Source organism: Gadus macrocephalus, chromosome 7 (genome assembly GCF_031168955.1).
Source record: "Gadus macrocephalus chromosome 7, ASM3116895v1".
Lineage (NCBI taxonomy): Eukaryota > Metazoa > Chordata > Actinopteri > Gadiformes > Gadidae > Gadus > Gadus macrocephalus.
Window position 1 is genome coordinate 2,256,983 of NC_082388.1, and position 23,056 is coordinate 2,280,038.

General features: G+C 43.8%; 1 protein-coding gene and 1 long non-coding RNA gene across 2 annotated transcripts in view; one reads left to right on the plus strand and one right to left on the minus strand.

The window, feature by feature from the left end:
- The window catches only part of LOC132461141 (voltage-dependent L-type calcium channel subunit beta-4-like), a 29,904-nt gene extending 22,797 nt beyond the window's left edge, over positions 1–7,107 (minus strand). The window contains 2 exon segments of the mRNA XM_060056187.1: positions 3,567–3,650; positions 6,868–7,107. Coding sequence (XP_059912170.1) covers positions 3,567–3,650; positions 6,868–6,930 — 147 coding nt within the window. The 5' untranslated portion in view covers positions 6,931–7,107.
- Positions 7,108–22,135: 15,028 nt separating this feature from the next.
- LOC132461223 (uncharacterized) lies at positions 22,136–22,817 on the plus strand. The gene is made up of 3 exons (XR_009526556.1): positions 22,136–22,351; positions 22,443–22,511; positions 22,598–22,817. It is a non-coding gene; the product is annotated as an uncharacterized LOC132461223 (long non-coding RNA).
- Positions 22,818–23,056: the final 239 nt, after the last annotated feature.

The window sequence follows — 23,056 nt, forward strand, 5'->3', positions numbered from 1 at the left end:
TGGGTATGGGATTTGCGAAACGCCAGCAGATTTTGAAAATACACAACTCAAATGGTCCTACCCCCTCTCCTTCAACGCTGACTCTGACTCCACCCATTCCAAGTACCTGGACGCGCAATCACGCACGAGCGCGAACACAGATGCGCGAGAGCGAGCCAGGCTAGCGTAGGTTTTCGTTAAACAACATGGCAACATTAAAAAAACAACATGGGGATGGTGGCGTCTTGTCTGCCATGGAAATTGTCTTCTACTGCTAGGTCCAAATGTGGATTAACTAGTTCCAGTAGCTACCGCAGGATAACAACAAACAGGAGCTTGCTCTGGGTCACGAGTACTGAACGAAGGGGTCGCGCGCAGGGCGCGGGGGAGGGGGAGTGCAGTACGACCGTTTGATTGACGTACTTACTGTCCAATGCAACTCGATGGCTCTGGAAATCATTGGCTGGAGTTTTTCGAGCCCTGCCCGTTCCACAGATGATTGAATTGTTTAATTTTCATGTCAGTACTTCTAACTCAGTGGCTGTAAGTGGGTTATGATGAGGATTTCAAGTAATTCTGCAAAAATTGCCAAAAAAGCGAATTCCATACCCAACCTTTAGATGCCCTACGGCGGCGTCTAGAACGTCACCATAGGCCGCCATCTTACCACAGTAAAGCTTTCTGGTGGAATCTGTTGTAGCGGACGTAAATCAGTGATCTGCACAAACGCTAATACTCTTATTATGGGTGGTATAGGGGGGAGGGAGGGAGAGGATGAGGGAGGGGAGGGAGGGGGAGGGAGGTGTATTTTTAACCTACCCTGCAGGTTAAAAATATACTGTACTGTACTGTACTGTACTGTACTGGTGTTGCACACAGCAACACCAGTCAGAAAACAACCCACGGCAGGTGTGGCAAGGCATTCAACAGTTGACATACTAAAGGGGACGCAACACCACAACTGTGAACTCAAGTATCTCGCTGGCAGAAGAACTGAACTTCTTCTTCTTCTTTGCCCACTTCGAGACATCAAGGACATCACAGACCTCAGCTTCATCACCACCCCAGCCCCCACCAGCTCACAGCACCCACTCACTGACTGTACAGGTGCAGGATGTGAGACGTGTGCTTAGTGGAGTCAACCCCAGGAAAGCAGGAAGAAAGCTGCCGGACCAGACGGACTTCCTGGGAAGGTCCTCAAGGGCTGTGCTGACCAGCTCTCACAGGTCTTCACAACAATTTTCAACCTCTCCCTGACACAGGCCATCATCCCAGCCTGTCTGAAGTCCTCCACCATCATCCCCGTACCCAAGAAATCAGCACCGGACACTCTGAATGACTACCGCCCAGTAGCACTCACACCCAACATTATGAAGTGCTTCGAGCGGCTGGTCCTACACCACATAAAAGCCTTCCTCCCCCCCACCTTAGATCCTCACCAGTTCGCTTACAGAGCGAACAGATCCACCGAGGACGCCATTGCCATAGCCCTTCATGCTGTGCTGAGTCACCTTGAACACCGGGAGAGCTACGTCAGGATGCTCTTCATTGACTACAGCTCAGCCTTCAACACCATCATCCTGGCTATCCTGGTCTGCAAACTGTCAGCTCTGGGTCTCGACCCGCTCACCTGTTCCTGGATTAGTGACTTCCTCACAAATCGACCCCAGAAGGTGAAACTCGGTCCCCACTTCTCCTCCACCCGCACCCTCAGCACAGGCTCTCCACAGGGGTGTGTGCTGAGCCCACTCCTGTACTCTCTGTACACCTTCGACTGCAGTCCCACCCACCCCAGCAACACCATAGTGAAGTTCGCGGACGACACAACGGTGGTGGGACTGATCTCAGAGGGAGACAAGTCTGCCTACAGGGATGAGATCCTGAAGTTAACATCGTGGTGTTCAGACAACAACCTGTCATTGAACATCACAAAAACTAAGGAGATCATCCTGGACTTCAGGAAAAGCAGAGCAGACCCGGCTTCCCTCTACATCAACGGTGACTGTGTAGAGAGAGTCCACACCTTCCGCTTCCTGGGCACCATGATCTCTGCTGGCCTCTCCTGGACTGCCAAACGGCGGCGGTCGACAAGAAGGCTCAGCAGCGGCTTCACTTCTTCAGGGTGCTCAGGAGGAACAACATGGGAGAGAAGCTGCTGGTGACCTTCTACCGTTCCACCATCGAGAGTCTTCTGACGTTCTGTATCTCAGTGTGGTTTTCACAGTGCACTGAGGCAGAGCGGAAGAAACTCCAGGGAGTGGTAAACACCGCACAGAGGATCACTGGCTGCCCCCTCCCCTCCCTGAAGGACATATACATCTCCCGCTGCCTAAGCAGAGCGGAGAGAATCACAAAGGACAGCTCCCACCCTGGCTTTCACCTGTTTGACCTGATGCCCTCTGGCAGGCGCTATAGGTCCATCAGAACCAGGTCTTCACGGTTCAGAGACAGCTTCTTCCCAAAAGCTGTATCCACCCTGAACACACACATGCATTGACCCCCGACTGACTGACCCCCCCCCTAACCTCCCACTGCTGTATTGTACTTAACTTTATTTTACTTTATTATTTATTTTACATTATTTACATTTCTATTTGGTATACTGTTGTTCTTGTTCTATTTATATATTTTTTTTTTTTCTCGAATGCACCAATTGGGAAAGCTTACTAAAAGTACTTACTTCGTTGTACTTGACTCGTGCAATGACAATAAAAGGCTTTCTATTCTATTCTATTTCTATTATCTCGCTGAAATCTTGACGGATTTACAAACGGTTTGGTTTCTTACAAACTTTTGCTTTTTCTGAGTTTTTGTAGACCATATATTGATTTAACATAAATAACATGAAAACCTTGTGCATGTGTGCATTTATTGCACCTATCTGTTCTGTTTAATGTTCATTTCATATGAAAACACATGGTTATATATAATTACATAAATATCTCTGTACAGGGTGGGGATTTCAACATGCAGCCTTTCTTGATGTATATTTGTAAAGGGAAATCTTGTACCTATCTTAGAACATTATTCTATTTTTCTTAGAACCTAACAATTATTACATAAGTATACACTGTCATACCTACATCTCTGGCGTTTATAACAAACCAAACCGTTTGAAAATCGGTAGAAAATTTAGCAAGTTATTGTTATTTAAAAAGTACATGAATCACTACCAACACAATGTTATTGGTGAGCAGCTGTGGTAAGATGGCCGCCAGTGGTGACGTTCGACTCCATTGGTCAGCACCGCGGACGAGGCATCTAGTTAATATATATATCTATGATCTAGGACCCCGAGTCGATCTGGCACGCGATTCAACCTTACTTATGTGACAGCGCCCACTAGTGGCTCAGCCGGGTTACAACATCCAATAGGAACGCTGACGCACACAGCAGTACCAAACACCACCGTCGATACAACACAATACTCAAACATCACATTAACACATCACAGCTGGTCCCGGCGGGTGGAGGTGTGCGGGTGGTGCACCTGACGGTTGAAGCTGGTGGAGGATGAAGCTGGTGGAGGAGGAAGGTTGGGGTGGTTCGGGTGGAGGTTAGGCTCTAGGTGTGTGCGGGTGGTGTACCTGACGGAGGATGAAGCTGGTGGAGGTGGTGCTGCCGTCGGAGCGCTTCAGCCTGCTGCGTCGGGAGTACGTCCCCCGGTTGACCTGGAGGGCGGAGCGCGCACACACACACACACACACACAGACACACACACACACACACACACACACACACACACACACACACACACACACACACACACACCGAACACACACATACACACACACACACGCGCACACAGACACACACACCGAACACACACACACACACACGCACACACACACCGAACACACACACACACACACACACACCGAACACACACACACACACACACACACACACACAGGCAGGCATGCATAAACAGACACACACAGACATGTGCGTAGGCATGCACAACCACCCACACACACACACGTGTGCAGGCATGAACGCACACAGACACACACACACACATTGCACATGCACACAGGCATAAACAACCATACACACACACACACACACACACACACACACACACACACACACACACACACACACACACACACACACACACACACACACACACACACACACACACACACACACACACACAGCCAGCCAGCCAGACAGAGATCGATAGAGGAGCACATTAAGGAAATGACAGATCTCCAGACGGTCTTTAGGACGAAGGCCTTAAACACGGGGGGATGACTCAACAGATCCCAGTCGGTTCATTCAGTTAAAAGCCAATTAATTCATTAAGGGGAACGCCTCGTCCCCCCCTACCCTCCTCCACCCCCTCTCCTCCAATACTCTCCCAAAGACACCCCTCTTGCACACACTTAATGTAGGCGGGGGATTCATAAAGGACTATCTTATCTTATCTTATGTACACACTTATTGTATGTTGTAGGTCCTGACACTTAATGTACACACTTATTGTCTGTGGAAGGTCCTGGCACTTAAAAACAATACTTAGCATGGTGTAGCGTCTTACCCTAGCTTCTCCTAGCTATCTGTGTTGTCTACGGGAATGGGTTAACCTAGTGATGGTTAGTGTTGGCACTTGGTTCTTTGAACATCCTCACTGTACCCACACAGATATATTGTTGTTTCTCTTTCTAAAGACTAATGGACTTATTGTAAGTCGCTACTGATAAAAGCGTCTGATAAACGCCCTGAAGGTAAATGTTATAGCACTTTACAAACGACACAGAAGCACCTTCCACCAGCACTGTGGAAAACTTCCCGTTTTATCACAACCCACCCGAAATAAAGGGCTAGTTTCCTCTAGGGACCGGAGTTAATTATCTGGGTCTGAGGGGCCCTATTCCAGGACTATCCCAGGGGCGACTGCCAATGTCAGCGCACAGAGTAGGAACCTACTTACACCGATTTATATCGGGGCCACTGGAAGTGGGTCAGCAGCCCCCGCACAATAAGGGCACGCCAGAGAGTGATGATATGAGCATGTTTCAAAATGAAAGTGGGTTTGAAACACTCTTCATAAGTCTCATTGAGATTCAAACCTTTTTCAAGAGAGTCCAGACTAGAGGGCGGCGTAGAAACAGACCGTACATAACCCATACCTAACCCTAACCCGATATGGGTCAGACAAACACAACGCACATTTCACACACAATTAAAAGACAGTTTGGGGATTTCGAGTAAGGAATTTTACACAATGTCCAATATTTCCACATGATAAGTCCTTTAGTAAGGAGCCAAAGGCATCCCATGAGATCAGTTCTGATGGTTATGAATCTTTCTCGAGGGAGTTCCAAGCAGATTGACATGCGGTCCATTTATTTTAAATATTTTTTTATTAGAAGTTATTATTTTTATGCTAATTGATCATCTTATCGTTGTTTCGTTGTATATTGGTCATCAGCAGGCCAGTGTGTTTAGATTAAGTTATTATTTAAATACTTAGGCCTATTGATCTTATGTTGGTACTTTTTTTAACACAATAAAAGGCCTTGATTGTTCGACTAGCATTGGTCTCACAACACCCAGCACATTGCCAAGAAGTCTCAGCAGCGGCTGTACTTCTTAAGAAAGCTGAGGAAATTTGGACTGTCATCCAAACTCCTCAGCAACTTCTACAGGTGTACAGTGGAGAGCCTCCTGATCAACTCCATCACAGTGTGGTTTGGAAACTGCATGGTACAGGAAAGGAAGGCTCTCCAACGTGTGATTGAAACTGCCCAATACAACTGTGGAGCAGCCTTCCCATCACTTCAAGACGTTTACAACACCCGGGTTACAAAGAGGGCACACAACATCACCAAGGACACTACACACCCCCAGCACACACTGTTCACCCTGTGACCATCTGGCAGACGCTACAGGAGTGTGAAAGCCAGAACAACCAGACTTAAAAACACTTTTTATCCACAGGCCATCAGGCTGCTGAATAACTCGCTCAAACTCTGATGACACCCTGTATTTGCACTATATTCAATACTGTGAACTGTATTTATTTTCAACTGTGAGCTTCATTTGCACTATGCACTTATCTACTAATAATATTCAACATCCAATTTATATATTCAAAAACGTCTATATTTCAATGTCTTTCAGGGCCTTCTGCCGTATGCGAACATTGCACATGCTAAACAGCACCTTATATTTAACTGTTTGTTTAACAAAATTCTGCTCTTTGTACATATATTTTTAGCAGTTTAGTTTATTTATCTACTTTTATTTCAAGTATATTTTGTGTGAAGGGAACTTGCAAATTAAGAATTTCATTGCCCAGTGTAAACTATGTTTCCATTGTGTATATGACAATAAACGATCTTGTATCTTGTATTTTGTATACTTTTTTTTAACACATTAAAGCCCTTGATCAATGATTTAGGCCTACTGAGAAACTAACGGGATCGGAATCAATTTAGTCAAAGAGAAGCTCTCAACAAATCATCAACATTAAGAAGGCACTTTTTATGTTTGCCTTAAACTCAGCGTTTTATTTTTCTTTCCAAATAACTTGTTAGAATATACATTGCATACATCTGTTTCTATTAAACTCGCACTTTTCCTTTTCCTTCAAAATAATAACTTAATATAAACACACTGATCTACTGAAGACTATTCGACGATGAAACAACGATAAAAGATCAATAAGTATTAAAATAACAACTTAATATAAATATAACCGACGACAATTGTATTTGACCTGATAATGAATCAACGATAGAGGAACGTTAAGTAGTAAAACAATTAATGAATTAAATTAAAGTAAAATAAAATGAATATAAAGCCCTGCTAACGATAAAATACATATCTAGCTTATATCAACAACAAAACACAAAATATATATTTTAAGGTTGCCCCTACCTGGAATATAGGCGCCTGTATTCCCTCCCCGATCTTGTTCCGGATGTAGAGGTGTCGCGACATTTCGGCCAGCACATCCGGCCAGGGGGGCGGTACGGTGTTCCGAGACGCTCGCTCCAGCTTCACTGGCCACGGAACATGAGCTCGAGCGAGCGCACCTCTCGGAGAGACGGAGGGTGTGTGTGTGTGAGGAGACGGAGGAGTGTTTGTGTGTGTGACGATGGGTCGTCCTAACTCAAGTACGAGCCATTGGCTGCTGATAGGGGCGTGGAGCACCGTAGGTACGCCCATGCGCACACGCGCTTCAGAAACAGATGTGGTTGACGTTTTTTAAAAGGGGGAGGAGTCATCTCGCCAGGTGTCGTCGTTTTGATTGGCTATTAATAAGATGGACATACGCCTATAGCCCAGTTATGATCTATGTGTGTGTGTGTGTGTGTGTGTGTGTGTGTGTGTGTGTGTGTGTGTGTGTGTGTGTGTGTGTGTGTGTGTGTGTGTGTGTGTGTGTGTGTGTGTGTGTGTGTGTGTGTGTGTGTGCGTGCGTGCGTGGTACATGTGTGGGTGCATGTCTGTGTGCGTGCATGCGCATGAACGCATCGTGTGTGTATTTGTGTGCGTGCTTACGTTTACAGTATCAAATATAGTTATCATGCATTCATTGTGTCGACATTTAAGATCCATATTTATAGTTTTCTTTTAGCGCGTCCAGAGTGTCATGAAAAAGCACCAGATCAACACACCGGTAAAACCACACACAAAACTACCACAGCTGCTCGTTCACCCAAAGGACAAAATTGATCAACACAATAAATGCAACGTCATGTATGAAATACCATGTCAATCATGCAATAAAACCTACATTGGGGAGACGGGAGGGGGTTTTACCACACGAAAAAAAGAACATAAAAAAGAATGTGAAAAGGAGACAGCTCAGAGACAAACAAGAGCAATGAAGGACAAGACCCAGCAAGGAAACCTCCAATCAGCCATAACGGACCACTGAGTGGTAACCCTAACCCTAAAATCAGCCATAACGGACCACTGAGTGGTAACCCTGACCCTAAAATCAGCCATAACGGACCACTGAGTGAAAAAGAGAGAACCATATCATGGATTGGGACAATGCCAGAGTCACTAAGCAGGAAAACAACCGATACCACCGTTGGATAAAGGAGGCGATTGAAATAAGGAAGCGGAGCCCGAAGACGATGAACAGAGTTGAGGGAGCATGTACGCTCTCCCATACCTGGGGGGCCGTCGATGGGAGGCCGTCCTGGGGGGCGGTGGACTGACAGCAGGAGGTGTGGTCCACCAGTCAGAAAACTGACAGGTGGACCACATCTCCGTTAACGTCAGCTGATAAGAACGCGTCACACTAATACACCGTGAGACCTTCTGATGGAGACGGAAGTATATCCGTCGAAACATGTCAAGGTAAAGAAAATAACATCTACCATGTGTCTGTGATAAAAGAAAACTATAAGTATGGAATATATCATGCTTTTTATTATTAGTGACTCTGCTATAAATCACTTTAAACCCTTTCAGGAAAATGTTCCATTATACTAAACACCACACTAAGTAGCCAACAACAAGTACATAGTCCAGTCATTTTTGGGGTCAGGGTTGAACAAATTGCAACACAAGGAAACTCAACTGATTTTGTATCCTCAATATGTCCTGAGTAAGGAAAAAAAAGCCCAGAAGAATCCCAATAGGGGAAAGTTTAGAAAAAGACCGAAATATACCCTATTCATAACGCCCATTCAGTATTTTTCTCATGCGGATGGGAAAAAATAATGAACCTTCAGATATCACCATGAAAATTATTGAGTTGATTACTTACTTGCAGACAAACCAAAAATGTATTACAAGTTTTTTGAATTTATTTGTTAACATGGGCAAACTGGGCACAATCTAACTCTCACTTGGCTGACACTCAGGTAAGAAAGATTTCCTTTTGTTTCTCCTGCATGGATAATTCAACTTACATTAATAAAACATTCCTGGTAATAAACTACAATTTATTGGGATCATATGGATGTGTGTTGAGCTGTGGTACGCCTATTATTGGTGAAAAGATGTCAAGTTTTGGATTGGTGAATATTTTCACTACACAGTTGTGTTAGCCAGCTAAGCTACCCGCAGCAAAGAACTTGTTAGCTGTCTCGAGACTAATTGACTTGAATTACTTACATGGCAGTGCAATGCCTACAATAACCCATGTTTCCATAGCTTAATGAATGATAATATTTGCCTGTAATAAGTGCGATAAATAGAATATGGTTTTGTGTTTATCTTCATGATACTCTAGCCTAACACTTTGTCTCTTTTATCTAGAGTAGACTATGGCTACACACTTCACCACACTGGTTCTGACTGTCCACATAGATGTTAGTTAAAGTAGGATTGAACGTGTCACCATGTTAGATTGCTGAGATAGAAGCCAAGGTTGTATTAACAAAAAGCAAAACATCACTGGGCTAAATTATGATGGCGATGAAAGTTACATTTGGAAATAGCAAGAAACAATAATTTTGTGCTATACTTATGGTTTTCTTTCTCCCTTTACTCCCCCCATTACTAATGTAGGCCACTCTTGGTTGTGTCACATAACACATGTCCCATCTGCACCTACTGCACTGTTCACCTAAATGTGAGGTAAAGAAGAATATGCTTTGTATGTTACCATCAGTGTAAACTGTTATGTTTACTTTGCATCGTTGATCAGTGAGATTTATCGGTCGAAATAAAGAATTGAGTGAATTTTTTTGTCCATTTCCAGGAATGGAGGAATATGAACAGTGTGTCATTTGCAAGCAGGATGTTGATAGATCAGGGTAATTTCCAACACTTAGAGAAAAGGGAAGTTTGTCTATCAACAAGGCCAGTAACATTCTCACTGTACCTGGTGATAAAGTACACAGAGACTGTCAACGTTCTTATACTAGACGACCACAGGTAGCCAAGGACTCAGAACTAAGTAGACAAATACCAAGAACACATGGTACATTCTCTTTCAATACTTACTGCCTCTTTAGTGACACACCAGCTGAGGTTGGGACAAAGAGAAGGATGCCATGGGAATCTGTAGTTCACCAAATCAGGACGATTGACATCAAGGAGACACTTTTGGGAAGATGTGACGGACGAGATGATGAATAGTCAGAGGCTGTGACAGCACGAATTCTGCATGCACGTGATCTACACGCAGCAGACGCGGTATATCACCAGATTTGCAGTGTGAATTTCCACACAAAGAAGCAAATACCAGCAGCATATAAAACAGACACTGAGCAAGAGTCAAAGAGGGTGAAGGTTGGCCGCCCTCAACCTGATGAAGGACAGCAGCATTTTTGGAGGTGGCAAAGTATATTGAAGAAAACGATGATGAGCAGATAACCATCAAGGATCTAATGGACCTCATGCAGCAGAAGCTTGCACGCAGTGAATGTGAAGCATATACTTGTACCTATATGAAGAAAAGGCTGGAAGAACATTTCGGAGAGAAGATCATGTACACTCTGATGGATGGAGAACCAATCGTGGTTACCATGAAGACAACAGCTAAGACTGCTGCAAGACTACTATGACACACAGAAGAGGACAAACCAATCGTGGTTACCATGAAGACAACAGCTAAGACTGGGCTGCAAGACTACTATGACACACAGAAGAGGACAAACACAGATGAAGAGAAGATCAGGCTTGTAAAGGCAGCAGCAAAGCTCACCAAACAAGATATCAAGAGCATCACGCTATCTAATGAATCTTACCCAAATGTCGATGACATAGAATCTGCGGAGGCTGCCGTCGGGATTCTTCCAGATAGTCTTCGCTTGCTCCTGGAACTACTATTAGTTGGGACCATAACTTAAGCCAAAGTAGCGGCAATTGGACGGGCACTGACACAGGCAACCAGACCTAGAATGATGTTAGCACCACTTCAGTTTGGATGGGGTGTACAGCTATAGCACCACTTTGCCTCACGGTTCCTCATTGACACTCTTCATCATCTTTGGTTTCGCTGTTCATATGAGGAGGTGCACCGATTTGAGCGAAATGCAGCCAAGTTCTATGGAGCTAACATTCCTGATCTATCAACACAGTTTGTCCAATATTCTGCCGACAATGTCGACCATAACATCCTCACAATTGATGGCCCCAAAACCCATCCCTGCTATTATATTTAAATAAGGCTGGTTTAAAGTACTTCTTCCTGCCACCATATATTAATGCCCATGGATAGCCAAAATGGCTTCCCTTCGGACCTTAACATTAAAGGACAATTCCGGTATTTTGAACATTGAGCCCCCTTTCTGGTTTGTTTAGGATGAAATAGAGTGGGTGACACCGAAATTTGAACTATTAGTCCTTTCTCGGGTATTTGGCTCATTTTGAATCGCTCCTGCCTGCTTCACAATGGTTGTCTGTGTGCATACACAAACCTGTCAACCCAGCAACCCTAAACGTTCGTTTTCAAAAATGTGCAAGTAACCGAGTGGTTAGTGGCATTCGTGAAGTTTAAAAAAAAAATATCGGCGCAATATATGTTTTCCATCCGTGTTAGTTGCTAAATTGAACTATTTTTTCAGATACCTCACAACCGCATATAAACTTCCGCACAAGGTCCCACTCCGTGCAGCACCTACTTTCGACTTCCGTCGGCATCTGCCTGCACTTCCCACAGGCACACCACCCGCCCGTGATCCTGGGGGGACCGCTTCAGCCGGAGCTTCAGGCGCCTCCGTAGCCCTAGCCTCCATCTCACGTAGCTCCTCTTGGGTGAATTCTGGTTCAAAACGATATCCTCTGCCGTCAAAATCGAGTGCGTCCTCCAGAAGCCACCTTTCATAATCCATTTTCAGTGATTTTCTATGTGATTTTCCCTAATCCGAAGTGCTCACGGTACAAGACTTCAAACCAACGTAAACAGCCCACCTTTCCGGTTCGGCGGAGTAATATCATCGTGCAGTAATGAGTCTTCCAACTGAAATCAACTGGCGATAAATGTGCAATAAAACACGACAGAAACCATATATTGTGCCGATAATTTTTTTTTAAACTTCACGAATGCCACTAACCACTCGGTTACTTGCACATTTTTGAAAACGAACGTTTAGGGTTGCTGGGTTGACAGGTTTGTGTATGCACACAGACAACCATTGTGAAGCAGGCAGGAGCGATTCAAAATGAGCCAAATACCCGAGAAAGGACTAATAGTTCAAATTTCGGTGTCACCCACTCTATTTCATCCTAAACAAACCAGAAAGGGGGCTCAATGTTCAAAATACCGGAATTGTCCTTTAAGTTATTTATTGTTATATGTCAACAAGATTCAACAAGACATTTTCACCTGGCTATATCTGATGTTTAGATCAGCCTATTTATGCAAATTAGCACATACGTAATTAGATTATGCACAGTTTGTCCATATTAACAAAAAAAATCAAAGAACTTGTCATACATTTTTTGTTTGTCTTGATGTAAGTAATCAACTGAATAATTTTCATGGTGATATCTGAAGGTTAATTATTTTTCCATCCGCGTGAGAAAAATACTGAAAATGCGTATGCATATGGTATATTTCGGTCTTTTTTCGAAACTTTCCCCTATTGGGATTCTTCTGGGCATTTTTTTCTTTACTCAGGGCATATTGAGGATACAAAATCAGTTGAGTTTCCTTGTGTTGCAATTGTTCAACCCTGACCCCTATTTTGGCTTAAAATTACTGGACAAATTATATATTGACCGCATTAGAATACCATTTAGATAATCCTCCATTTCTAATATCAATCACCCTGCCAAAACACATCATAACACTCTTCCATGACAAACTCCCTTTTATACCCTTGAAAATGGATTGAATCCTACTTTTTGTGAGTGACAAATGCATACTTGATATGCATTTCTCTATGTATGTGTATATGTCAGCTTTTGACTCTTTAGAAATGCAGTCAAAGTCCCGAACATGAAAAATGAATGAATGAATGATTGGTCTGATTTGTCCGAACAAATGTAATGAATTAATATAGCGCTTTTCTAGACACTCAGACACTTGATATTGTCAAAGCGTGTGTTGTCTACGGCCGGCCGCTAGGTGGCAGCGTTGTCAAGGCTTTGGTAATTAAATCGCTCCATTGCGGTTTTGGAGAGGCTGATAATGAATATGGATATTGAACGAATGAATCGTTATCAACAGAGCTATGTAGGGAGACTCTCTTAATCTCTCGACAACTCTGGTTACTACTATTAATAATGGCTCACACAATAACTAACGAGGTGAGTGCGGCATGCAGCAATCTGTTGTTATTAATTGTAATATTGTTGAATGATAACAGAACAATTATATATATATATATATATATATATATATACACACAACCACACAAGACATACGCACGCACGCGCACGGACACACACACACACACACACACACACACACACACACACACACACACACACACACTCTGATCTAAACACTCTGTCTTGAGGGTGTTAATGTCCTCCTGTGTTAAGAGGAAGTTTGATCACTTAAATCGGATCACACTCAGGATTAGCCCGCGTCTGATGAATCAGGAGGCTTTTGTTTCTCCGCCCTGATCCTTCTTAATCGGCTCCGCTGCCGAGTGGCTTCAGCGCGGTCAGAAGGAGGTAGAGCAGGTTGGCTCGTAACCTGCAGGTCGCTGGTTGGATCCCCGGCTCCTCCTAGCTGAGTGAGGAGGTGTCCCTGAGCGAGACGCCTCACCCTGACTACCCTGACGAGCTGGCTGTCGCCCCTTAGGGCGACAGCCAGCTCGCCGTCTCGCTCAGGGACACCTCCACACTAGGAGGACACCTTTCCTTACATTCCTATAATTTGTTCATGCCTTGCTCTGAAACACAGAACTTTGGTTTAAAACAACTGCCAGTGAACATTGAACTAAAATACGAGCTGAACATCTTTAATATATATTTATATAATTTACAAGTTTGCAATGAAAGGACTTAGTATTTATGCATTAATTTTCAATTCCCCGTGGACTCACCAGGTGTAGTATTCATGATTGTGCGCTCTTTGCGCGTCCTGAATACAATAAAAAGTGAAGATAAAAAAAGAAGAAAGCTCCTTGTGCTAAATAAGTAAAAACCCGGGTGGCGGGTATAAGGGGGTGTGTTCTACAACCACGTCATCCTCTGCCAACCCCCCCCCCCCCCCCCCCCCCCTCAGCGTTGCGGTGTGTGGTGGTTTGTAAATGGACGGAACCGTTCCTCGCTGTCACCACATCGACTCCTTCTCTCCTCTCCCCTTCCCCCGTTTCACTCTTCCTAGTTTTAACTTCTACCTTTTTTTAAACTAGGCCTACTACTACTTCGGGGTCGGAGAATTGGTTCCAAGTCACATGATCACATGACAAGAGACCAATGCAGAGTGGGGGGGGGGGGGGGGGGTGGGGCATGTGGGTCCAGGTCAGGCTGTGTCTGCCCCCCGGCCCCCCTAAAGCCTTCCATTGATCAACACAAATTCCTAGAAAGCGAGCGACCTGTGTTTGATCCTGTGTTTGTGTGTGTGTGTGTGTGTGTGTGTGTGTGTGTGTGTGTGTGTGTGTGCGTGCGTGCGCGTGCGTCCGTGCATGCGTGCGTGTGTGCGTGTGAACGTAAAAGTGCCACCTTAGCTCGCTGCGGTTGTCCGACTTCAGCAGTCCGTTTCACCGGTGAAACGCTGAGTCCAGCCAGCCCCTAAATGAGGTTTCGGACTGAGGCCAGCGCCCTGCCACCCCCAGCCGCTGCCTCCCAGTATGAGATACGTAAAGGATAATGCACAGAACGCCAGTCATCATCGGGAAAACAAGCCCCGACAGGGCCAACAGGTTCAATACATTATCCCGCTAATTACACGGCTACTTGCCAAAACGAAGAAATAACTACAATATAACGAATGGCAAGGGGGTAACTTTGGGTCTACCATTGGGGGGGTTACACTAGCGGCATATTTATTTATTGATTGAATAATTTTCTTGTGTAAAAGGTAACATGCCAATTTGCCGTTCATGTAAATACATTGCGATACTTTTACTGATTTTGGCTACTTTTTGACTATTTATGCCATAATGACACAGTAGTTAAATTCAGTGTTTAAGCACTATAGCCAGCAGTGGAAGCTTCCACTTAATTGATTCTGTGTGGGTGTTCACTATCCTGTCTCTCTCTTATCACCTCCTTGACCATTTCCCTCTCCTCCTGATGCATAAAACAATCGCAGTTAATGTTCAAATGGTTTGAGAGAGGTGGTATATCCTAATCAGTTTTGGAGAATGTGTGTTCCCTCTCCAAAAAAGTTGCAAAGCATTTTAAGCACCTTTTGCCCACTTACTAGAACATTAGGATTGCTACAAAATAATAGTAATAATAATAATGTTGTTTCAATGTTTCCTAAGAGCAAGCCTACTCACGTCAAATGCACCATCATTAACCATGTGTATGTGTGTACAGTACAGGCGTGCACGCTCAAAAGGAGTGGTGTAACCTCTGAACTAGCCCATAGCAGCTAGCTGTCAATGGATGACATCTCTGAGTAAATTGTGCAATCCCCCCCAAAACGTGTGACTGTATTGGAGCAAACCTTAACTTTGTCCCTGGTCTGTATTCACGTTGCATTTTACCCACCCGTACCCGAGTACCTTTTAGGCCGTGGGTTCTAGAATCTTAGGTTGAGGACGTCTATCGCTTCCATAACAACGTATGCTAAACTTAGAAAGTTCACGAAGTTGGCTAACAAGCTAGCTCTGATAAAAAGTAAAATAAATATCTGGCATGAATCAGGAATCATTCAGATCGTCTGGTTTTACTGCACATAGCACACCAACGATATTTGAATGTGAAATTATTTTGGTCACTATGCTCTCAATTGAAAATGGTTTTGTCTCTCCACTGATACCTCTGCATTCAAAGGGTTTGTATGGGGAAAGTGAAGATCCCTCTCCACTTTTAATCTCAAATTAAGGAAAATGTTTTTCTTTAGGTGAGTCATTGACGTCACGTTTGAGGTCCGTGCTTGGGCATGGTTTGCGCTCACACTACAGTACCGTTACAAGTTCAAGCGTACCTTACCCGAGACCACCTCTCCAAGCGAACCAGGGACCAGCTAAGCGTATCACACATACTCTAGGGTCTATAGCATATTAACCGCGTTGTCTGATTACAGTAAAATACATTTTTCACAATTTACCAGCTCTCGTTTTGAAGACCGAATCACCGCGCCATTCGTTTCAATGGGAATCTCGGCGGTCTATACTTTCAACATAAAGTGTAGGCCTACATATTAATAATTTGAAATTCGTCCCAACCTATATACCACAGATACTATATGGTCTATAACATATAAACACATTTTCTGGTTACAGTTTAATGCATTTTTTACAATTGACCAGATCTCGTTTTGAAGGCTGAACAGACAATTTGACTGGAACTACTTAGCAGGTGTCCGTATATCAGGGGTAATTGCACACCCTGCAGCCAATCAGAATCGAGTATTCCCCCAGACCATGGTATAACAGTAGGGGCATATACCTCCTTTTCGTCAGGATTTTTACTCTTTTTGGCTGGTGTCGACCAACAATGAAAATTGTTGTCCGGCTGCCTTTCAGTGTCCTTTTCATCTCCACATTCAGTTAGCATGAACCTGTCTTTCTCCAACTGTTCATCCCAGCGACTGTGCGAAATAGTTCGGTTTGGTAGAGAAATGGGTTGGGTAATACAAAGTAGTCTGTCTCGCGCTGCTGGTATGAAATGCTTGCCCTGATTGTAGCTTTTGCAACACAGCAGTAGGAGTTGGTTGGGCTTGAAGTGCCGAGACAGCTACAACCCAAACCCTGTCTGGCCTCATGTGGAATGAGACTGTCATCGGTGGGTCCATTTTCCCACACAAGGACATCCATAAAGCAACTTGGGTTTCTGCTGACCATACCACAGAAAATCAGATTGACCACATCTGCATTAGCCAAAGGTTTAGGCATTCATTGCTGGATGTCAGAGTTAGAAGAGGAGCTGATGCTGGATCACCTGGTTACAGCAAGGATCCAGCTGAAACTGAAACAGATGAAACCCAGACAAGGAAGTGTCAAATTCAATGTACAGCAATTTCAGGACATAGGCACATCTGAACTCTACCAAGTCACATTACACAACCGGTTCCAAGCACTACAACTACTACAACAGCAGGAAGCAGAAACCCCAAGATTACTGGAGGATACGTGGAAAGGTCTGAAAAGCATTTGGAAAGAGACATGCGAAAAAGTGGTAGGGAGAAGGAAAACCAACATCAAACCCTGGCTATCCACCAAAACGATCATGAAAGTGAGCGAGAGAAGGGGGAAGAAAGAGGTACTAAACAGAAGTAAAACCAGAGCAACAAAGGTAACAGCGTAGAAGGAATATCTAGCAGCAAACAAAGCAGTGAAAAAAATTGTCAGAAGATACATAAATAGGTACATTGAGCATCTAGCACAACAGGCAGAGGAAGCAGCAGGAAAGAACATCCTCAAGGAACTCTACCTTACAACAAAAAAGCTCTAAAGCAAGTTCAAACAAACGCAGGTACACATTAAAAACTCACAGGGAACACTCCTCACAACCAAGGAAGAACAACTAAAGAGGTGGACGGATCCCTTTAGAGTACTGCTTAACAGACCCCCCCCCCCCAAATAACAGCAGAGATCCCACCAGCCGCAAACCTGTTGGAGATAAACTGCAACCCCCCCCCCACCAAGAGTGAAATCAAGAAGGCCATTAAGGCCCTGAGAGGAGGCAAGGCAGAGGGGCCGGATGAGATACCAGCCGAAGCCCTCCAGGCAGACATCCAAACCTCCACCAACATGCTTCACCATCTCATGCAAATCATCTGGGAGGAAGAAAATGTCCCGCCAGATTGGAGAGACGGCAACATTATACAGATTCCAAAGAAAGGGGACCTCAGGGAGCGTAAAAACTACAGAGGAATAATGCTGCTTTCAACACCAGGGAAGGTGCTCAACCGCGTTATACTCGAGAGACTCCAGAAGGCGGTGGATGAGAAACTGAGGGGAAACCAGGCCGGCTTCAGGAACAGTAGATCCTGTGGAGACCTAGTAGCCACCCTCAGGATTATCATCGAACAATCCATCGAATGGAACTCTCCTGTCTTAGTCAATTTCATAGACCTTGAAAAGGCTTTTGACAGTGTGGATCGGGAGATACTGTGGAAATTGATGGGGCACTATGGCATCCCACCAAAGTTCATCAGCATCATCAAGAACACTTACCGTGGGATGCAATGTCCAGTTCTCCATGAAGGATGCGTATCAGAGGCCTTTGAGGTCCTGACTGGGGTGCGGCAGGGATGCTTGCTTTCGCCCTTCCTCTTCCTCCTCTGCACAGACTGGACTATGAAACAGGTAACCAACAACCGCCGAACCGGCATACTGAAGTCTGACGAACAGCTAGAGGATCTGGATTTTGCTGACGATTTGGCACTACTTGCACACACCCACCAACAGATGCAGGAGAAATCACACAAACTAGAGATAACTGCTGCTTCGCTCGGGCTCAAAATCAACTCATCAAAAACCAAAGTAATGCGAATCAACAACAAGAACAACACACCAATAACCATGGATCAAAACCAACGAGAGGATGTAACCAGTTTCACATACATTGGGAGTGTAATTAATATAGAAGGATCGGAGGAGGATGCCAAAGCCAGAATTGGGAAAGCAAGGATAACATTTAACATCTTAAATAAAATCTGGAAAACAAAAAACATATTACTCAAGACCAAACTAAAAATCTTCGACTCAAATGTCAAATCCACTCTACTTTACGGATCCGAAACCTGGAAGACAACCACCAACATACTCAAAAAACTACAGACATTCAGCAACCGCTGTCTACGACGCCTCCTGGGAGTCTACTGGCCCAACACTATCTCAAATGCCAACCTGTGGGAACTCACCAAACAAGAACCAATAGAGACCCAAATCAGGAGGAGAAAATGGAAATGGATAGGCCACACACTCAGAAGAAAAAAACAATCAATTACAAAGCAGGCCCTAACGTGGAACCCACAAGGCAAGAGAAAGAGGGGAAGACCTAGAGCCACCTGGAGAAGAATCACAGAGCAGGAGATGAAGACAAAAGGGCTGACATGGCAACAACTGGACCGGAAGGCACAAGACCGAAGAGGATGGAGGGGTTTCATCGATGGCCTACGTTCCATCGGGAACTTAAGGCCTAACCAACTAACTAATACCAAGTAGTCGGTGGGCGGGCGGGGAGGGGGGGTTACATTACAGATGATTAAAACATGATACTATCTTGCTGGCAAAGGAAATTATTAAAGAAAACAAACAAGTAATTCAGATATTAGGGGGGTTATATTAGCTGGATCTGATTTTTTGGGGGGGTCATCATCGCCCTAACCCCCCCACAAATTACGCGCCTGACGAATGGAATTTCTCTTTTTACAATTACCATTCGTAGAGTTGATCAGCAGAGTAAAAGTCTGCCAAAGACGTTGATGTCACTTAGCAACCGAATATGCTGGTGTTGGTGAGTATTACGAAAGTCGTAAGAAGTAGATATCTCCGTTCACTCCAATACGCAAAAAATGTCTGGATATTTATCAAAGGCTCATAATTATCTTAAAGGGACACTATGTAATATTTTGAGTAATTTATTACCTCAAATCAACATATTCATTCATAAATAAGTCCTCATTGGTGTAAAATTATCGCTGCCAAAAATCTCACTTATCCTCCTGAGCGAAGAATAATTAATATTAATATCAATATGGTTACATAGGACGGGTAAGCTTCATGGAGGCTTCCATTTTCTTCCGGTCTATGAGCTGCCGAGAGGGACAAAAAGCACTACGTCCTACAGGAATTGCAAACGCGTTTTCACTCTGAGCCAGGGTGACGGTGGAACGGAGCTTTGTTTAGCGAGACGAGTTTTACCAGTAAATTTGAACATGCACCGCATTTTTTTGAAAGACCATAGTTATGCCACGCCACAGGAGAAGGAATCATCGTCACCAAAAAAACGAAAAAGAGCGTTAAAAATGCAACGTGACCAGCGAATACAGAAAAGGAGGATAAACATCGGAGTCGCTTTTCCAAGGTGGAAAGAGCTGATGAAGGAGAAAGATTTTGAAAGGGATGCCGATGTTGCCTGCTTTCTTCTCGACAGGTAAGTCGATGTCACTGTCTAAATTACAAGCTTTTGTCATTGCTTGGTTGTGTAATTCATTACATAGGCGGCACAACAGTGGAACACTTATACAGTGTTTGGGAGTAACAGAATACACGTAGGGCCTACCGGCGTTACGTATTAATTGTTTGTTTGTTCAGATTTTAATTGGACCCCGGGAATACGGGGCCTGCCCATAATTCCGACGCCTCATTGTTCCGACGTCTCAATGTTCCGAAATATTTCCCATTAGATCGACATGCCACTATTCCGACGGTTCAATGTTCCGAAAACGAAACCCATTGGTCCGAAGGTCCGTTAGTCCGACTTTTCAAAAAGGAGGCGCATTAGGCCGACGGTTCAATATGCCGAATAGGAAAAAGAGTTTTATACCTCGCTCGCTCCCTCTCACTCTCACTCTGTGTGTGTGTGTGTGTGTGTGTGTGTGTGTGTGTGTGTGTGTGTGTGTGTGTGTGTGTGTGTGTGTGTGTGTGTGTGTGTGTGTGTGTGTGTGTGTGTGTGTGTGTGTGTGTGTGTGTGTGTGTGTGTGTTGAGAATTAGACCTCCGCTCTCTGTCCATGGTGCTGCAACACCGTGTCGAAATGAAGTGAAGCGTTGTCTTTTTGCCCTCCAAAATTCATCGTGAACGTGATATGTAGGCCTAGGTTGTATTTTCGAGACAGAGAGAGAGAGTGAGAGAGAGAGAGGGAGACTAATGGGGATCCATAATAATCCCTGTATGGTTCGTTCTTTGAATATTCCGATTTAAAACAAAATCAGAAAAACCAAATAACACTGTCGTTTTGGTTTTTCTGATTTGGTTTTGAAACGGAAAAGGGGCAAATGGAATAAACAGAATTTTTCAAAACGGGAATACTGAATAATCCAGTTGCTTGTTTTGTTTGTGTGATATTTAGATACAACCACAATGAATCCCGGGCAAAAAATACATAGGCTATAAAGACGTTTCAAACTTTCCATTGAGTCTCGCATTCTACAATGGCCAGCTTTATTGTTTTCCGTGGGAGCCGGCGACTTAGTCTGCGAGTGGACGATATGACCGTGGAGAAGATCGCCATGATATTCCAGGTGGCTGTTTACTAAGAAACCTAGCTGGTCATAAAACATTAAAATACATCTAAATGACAAGTAGCCTACATATTGTACAATAGGCTACATAGAAGAAGAAAGAAACTAGATTTCTTCTTCGAAGGTTGTGCTCCACATAGAACCTCCTCACCGTCATAACGGAGCACTTCGGTGCACCAGATTGCTTTAGAGCGGTAGGCCTATACTGATCTCGTCGTGCGTCTTTCCATTGTCAAATAGTTCACGAATAAAATCCCCATATGGTGAAGTGCGGCCATAACTAAGGCTAAATATAATTGGACAGTCTATTGCTGGTTTATGTGGTTGGCTCTTTTTTCTTCGCTCTGCCTTCTGGTGTAGCCTACAAATGTATCTATTTTTGTTTTTTTGTTTCGGGTTTAAAAAACCAACAAACAAAACACAAACACAAATGAAATGCCGTTTATTTGTTTATTCCTTTTGCCCTTTTTCCGTTTCAAATCCAAATCAGAAAAAAACAAAAAACGACTCTTATTTGGTTTTTCTGATTTTGTTTTAAATCGGAATATTCAAAGAACGAACCATACATAATATATAACTAACTGTATTCCGTTAGTTACAATGTAAATTGTTGGTATTTAGAATACTGTTACATTGTTGAAATCAACGGATTACAATGCGTTGATTAGGATGCGTGCTCAGGCGCACGCATTATGGGAATTATTGTTTTGATTATCGGTAACTCCAAGACTACCAAAGGCTCAACTTTTATGTTATCTGACATTTTATGTAATCTGACATTAAATGACCTACTGTTATTTATCATCTGTATAGTTATTTGTCATGCTGGAAAGTCCACAACTGCTGGAGTCAAGTTCCTTGTCTGTAACAATGCTTGTTCAATAAACCTGATCTGATTTGTCCATCTAATTTGTCCAGTTATGAGAGAACTCTTGGGATTCGGAAGGAATCAACCCCCATGAGGCCAAACCGGAATGAAGTGCCAACTGCTTTGATATTGTCCAGTATTTCCAGTGGGACAGATAGGCAAGTCATCACATGGAAAATAATTTTGTCATTGTTTGTTTGACTACGAGTTTCTTATAAAACTTTCATCTACCTGTACCTCATAGTGTGTTATGATTATTGTTTTCAGAGATGAACATCTATGCGCAATTGCAGAGGCACCGGAAATTGAAACTCTTGACAACAGGTAACCCATAAACTCTCATATTGTTTATTATCTATTTTGTGTGTTACATATTTTCATACATGTTTTTATTGATTATTTATTCTCCTCCTAGCCTGCATGACATGAGCATTGGAGAAGAGGAGCTGAATGAAAATGCCTTCAATGATCACATGAACAGTGTGTAAGTGGGCTTCTATTCTGTCATTGGTTTCAATTGAGTTGTGTAGGCGTCATTCATGACATTTCTATGTACTGGGTATGTTGTAGGATTGATTGGGCAGAAGAGGGGCCCACATTTCACAGGGACCCGGACGACAGCTCTGATGAGGAATATCTTCCACCAATTTCTTTGAGGTGAGTCGAAATCTATTACTACTCTTTACTTTGTTTTTGTGCTGAGTTTTTACATATAAACAATGTTCAGTACTATTTTTAAATGTTTCTATTCTTCTTGTTGACACAGAGGTTTGGGTCATGGCTATATGCCGAAAAGTTATGGAAATTCTTTGGTTTAACTGTGTATGATTCCTGATGTTCTGCCTTTCCAGAATGGGTGGTGCACTGAAGGGAGCGCAGGCGATAGATAATCTGCCAACCATCGGGATCGATGAGACTGTGCACGACCTGCCTGCCCCTGAAGTCCTTTCTCATGAGCCCTTGACTCTCAAGCAGCCAATTTTGCCAGGCCCTCAGAAGGTCCTTAGTGACGCTGATATCGTTGGCGTC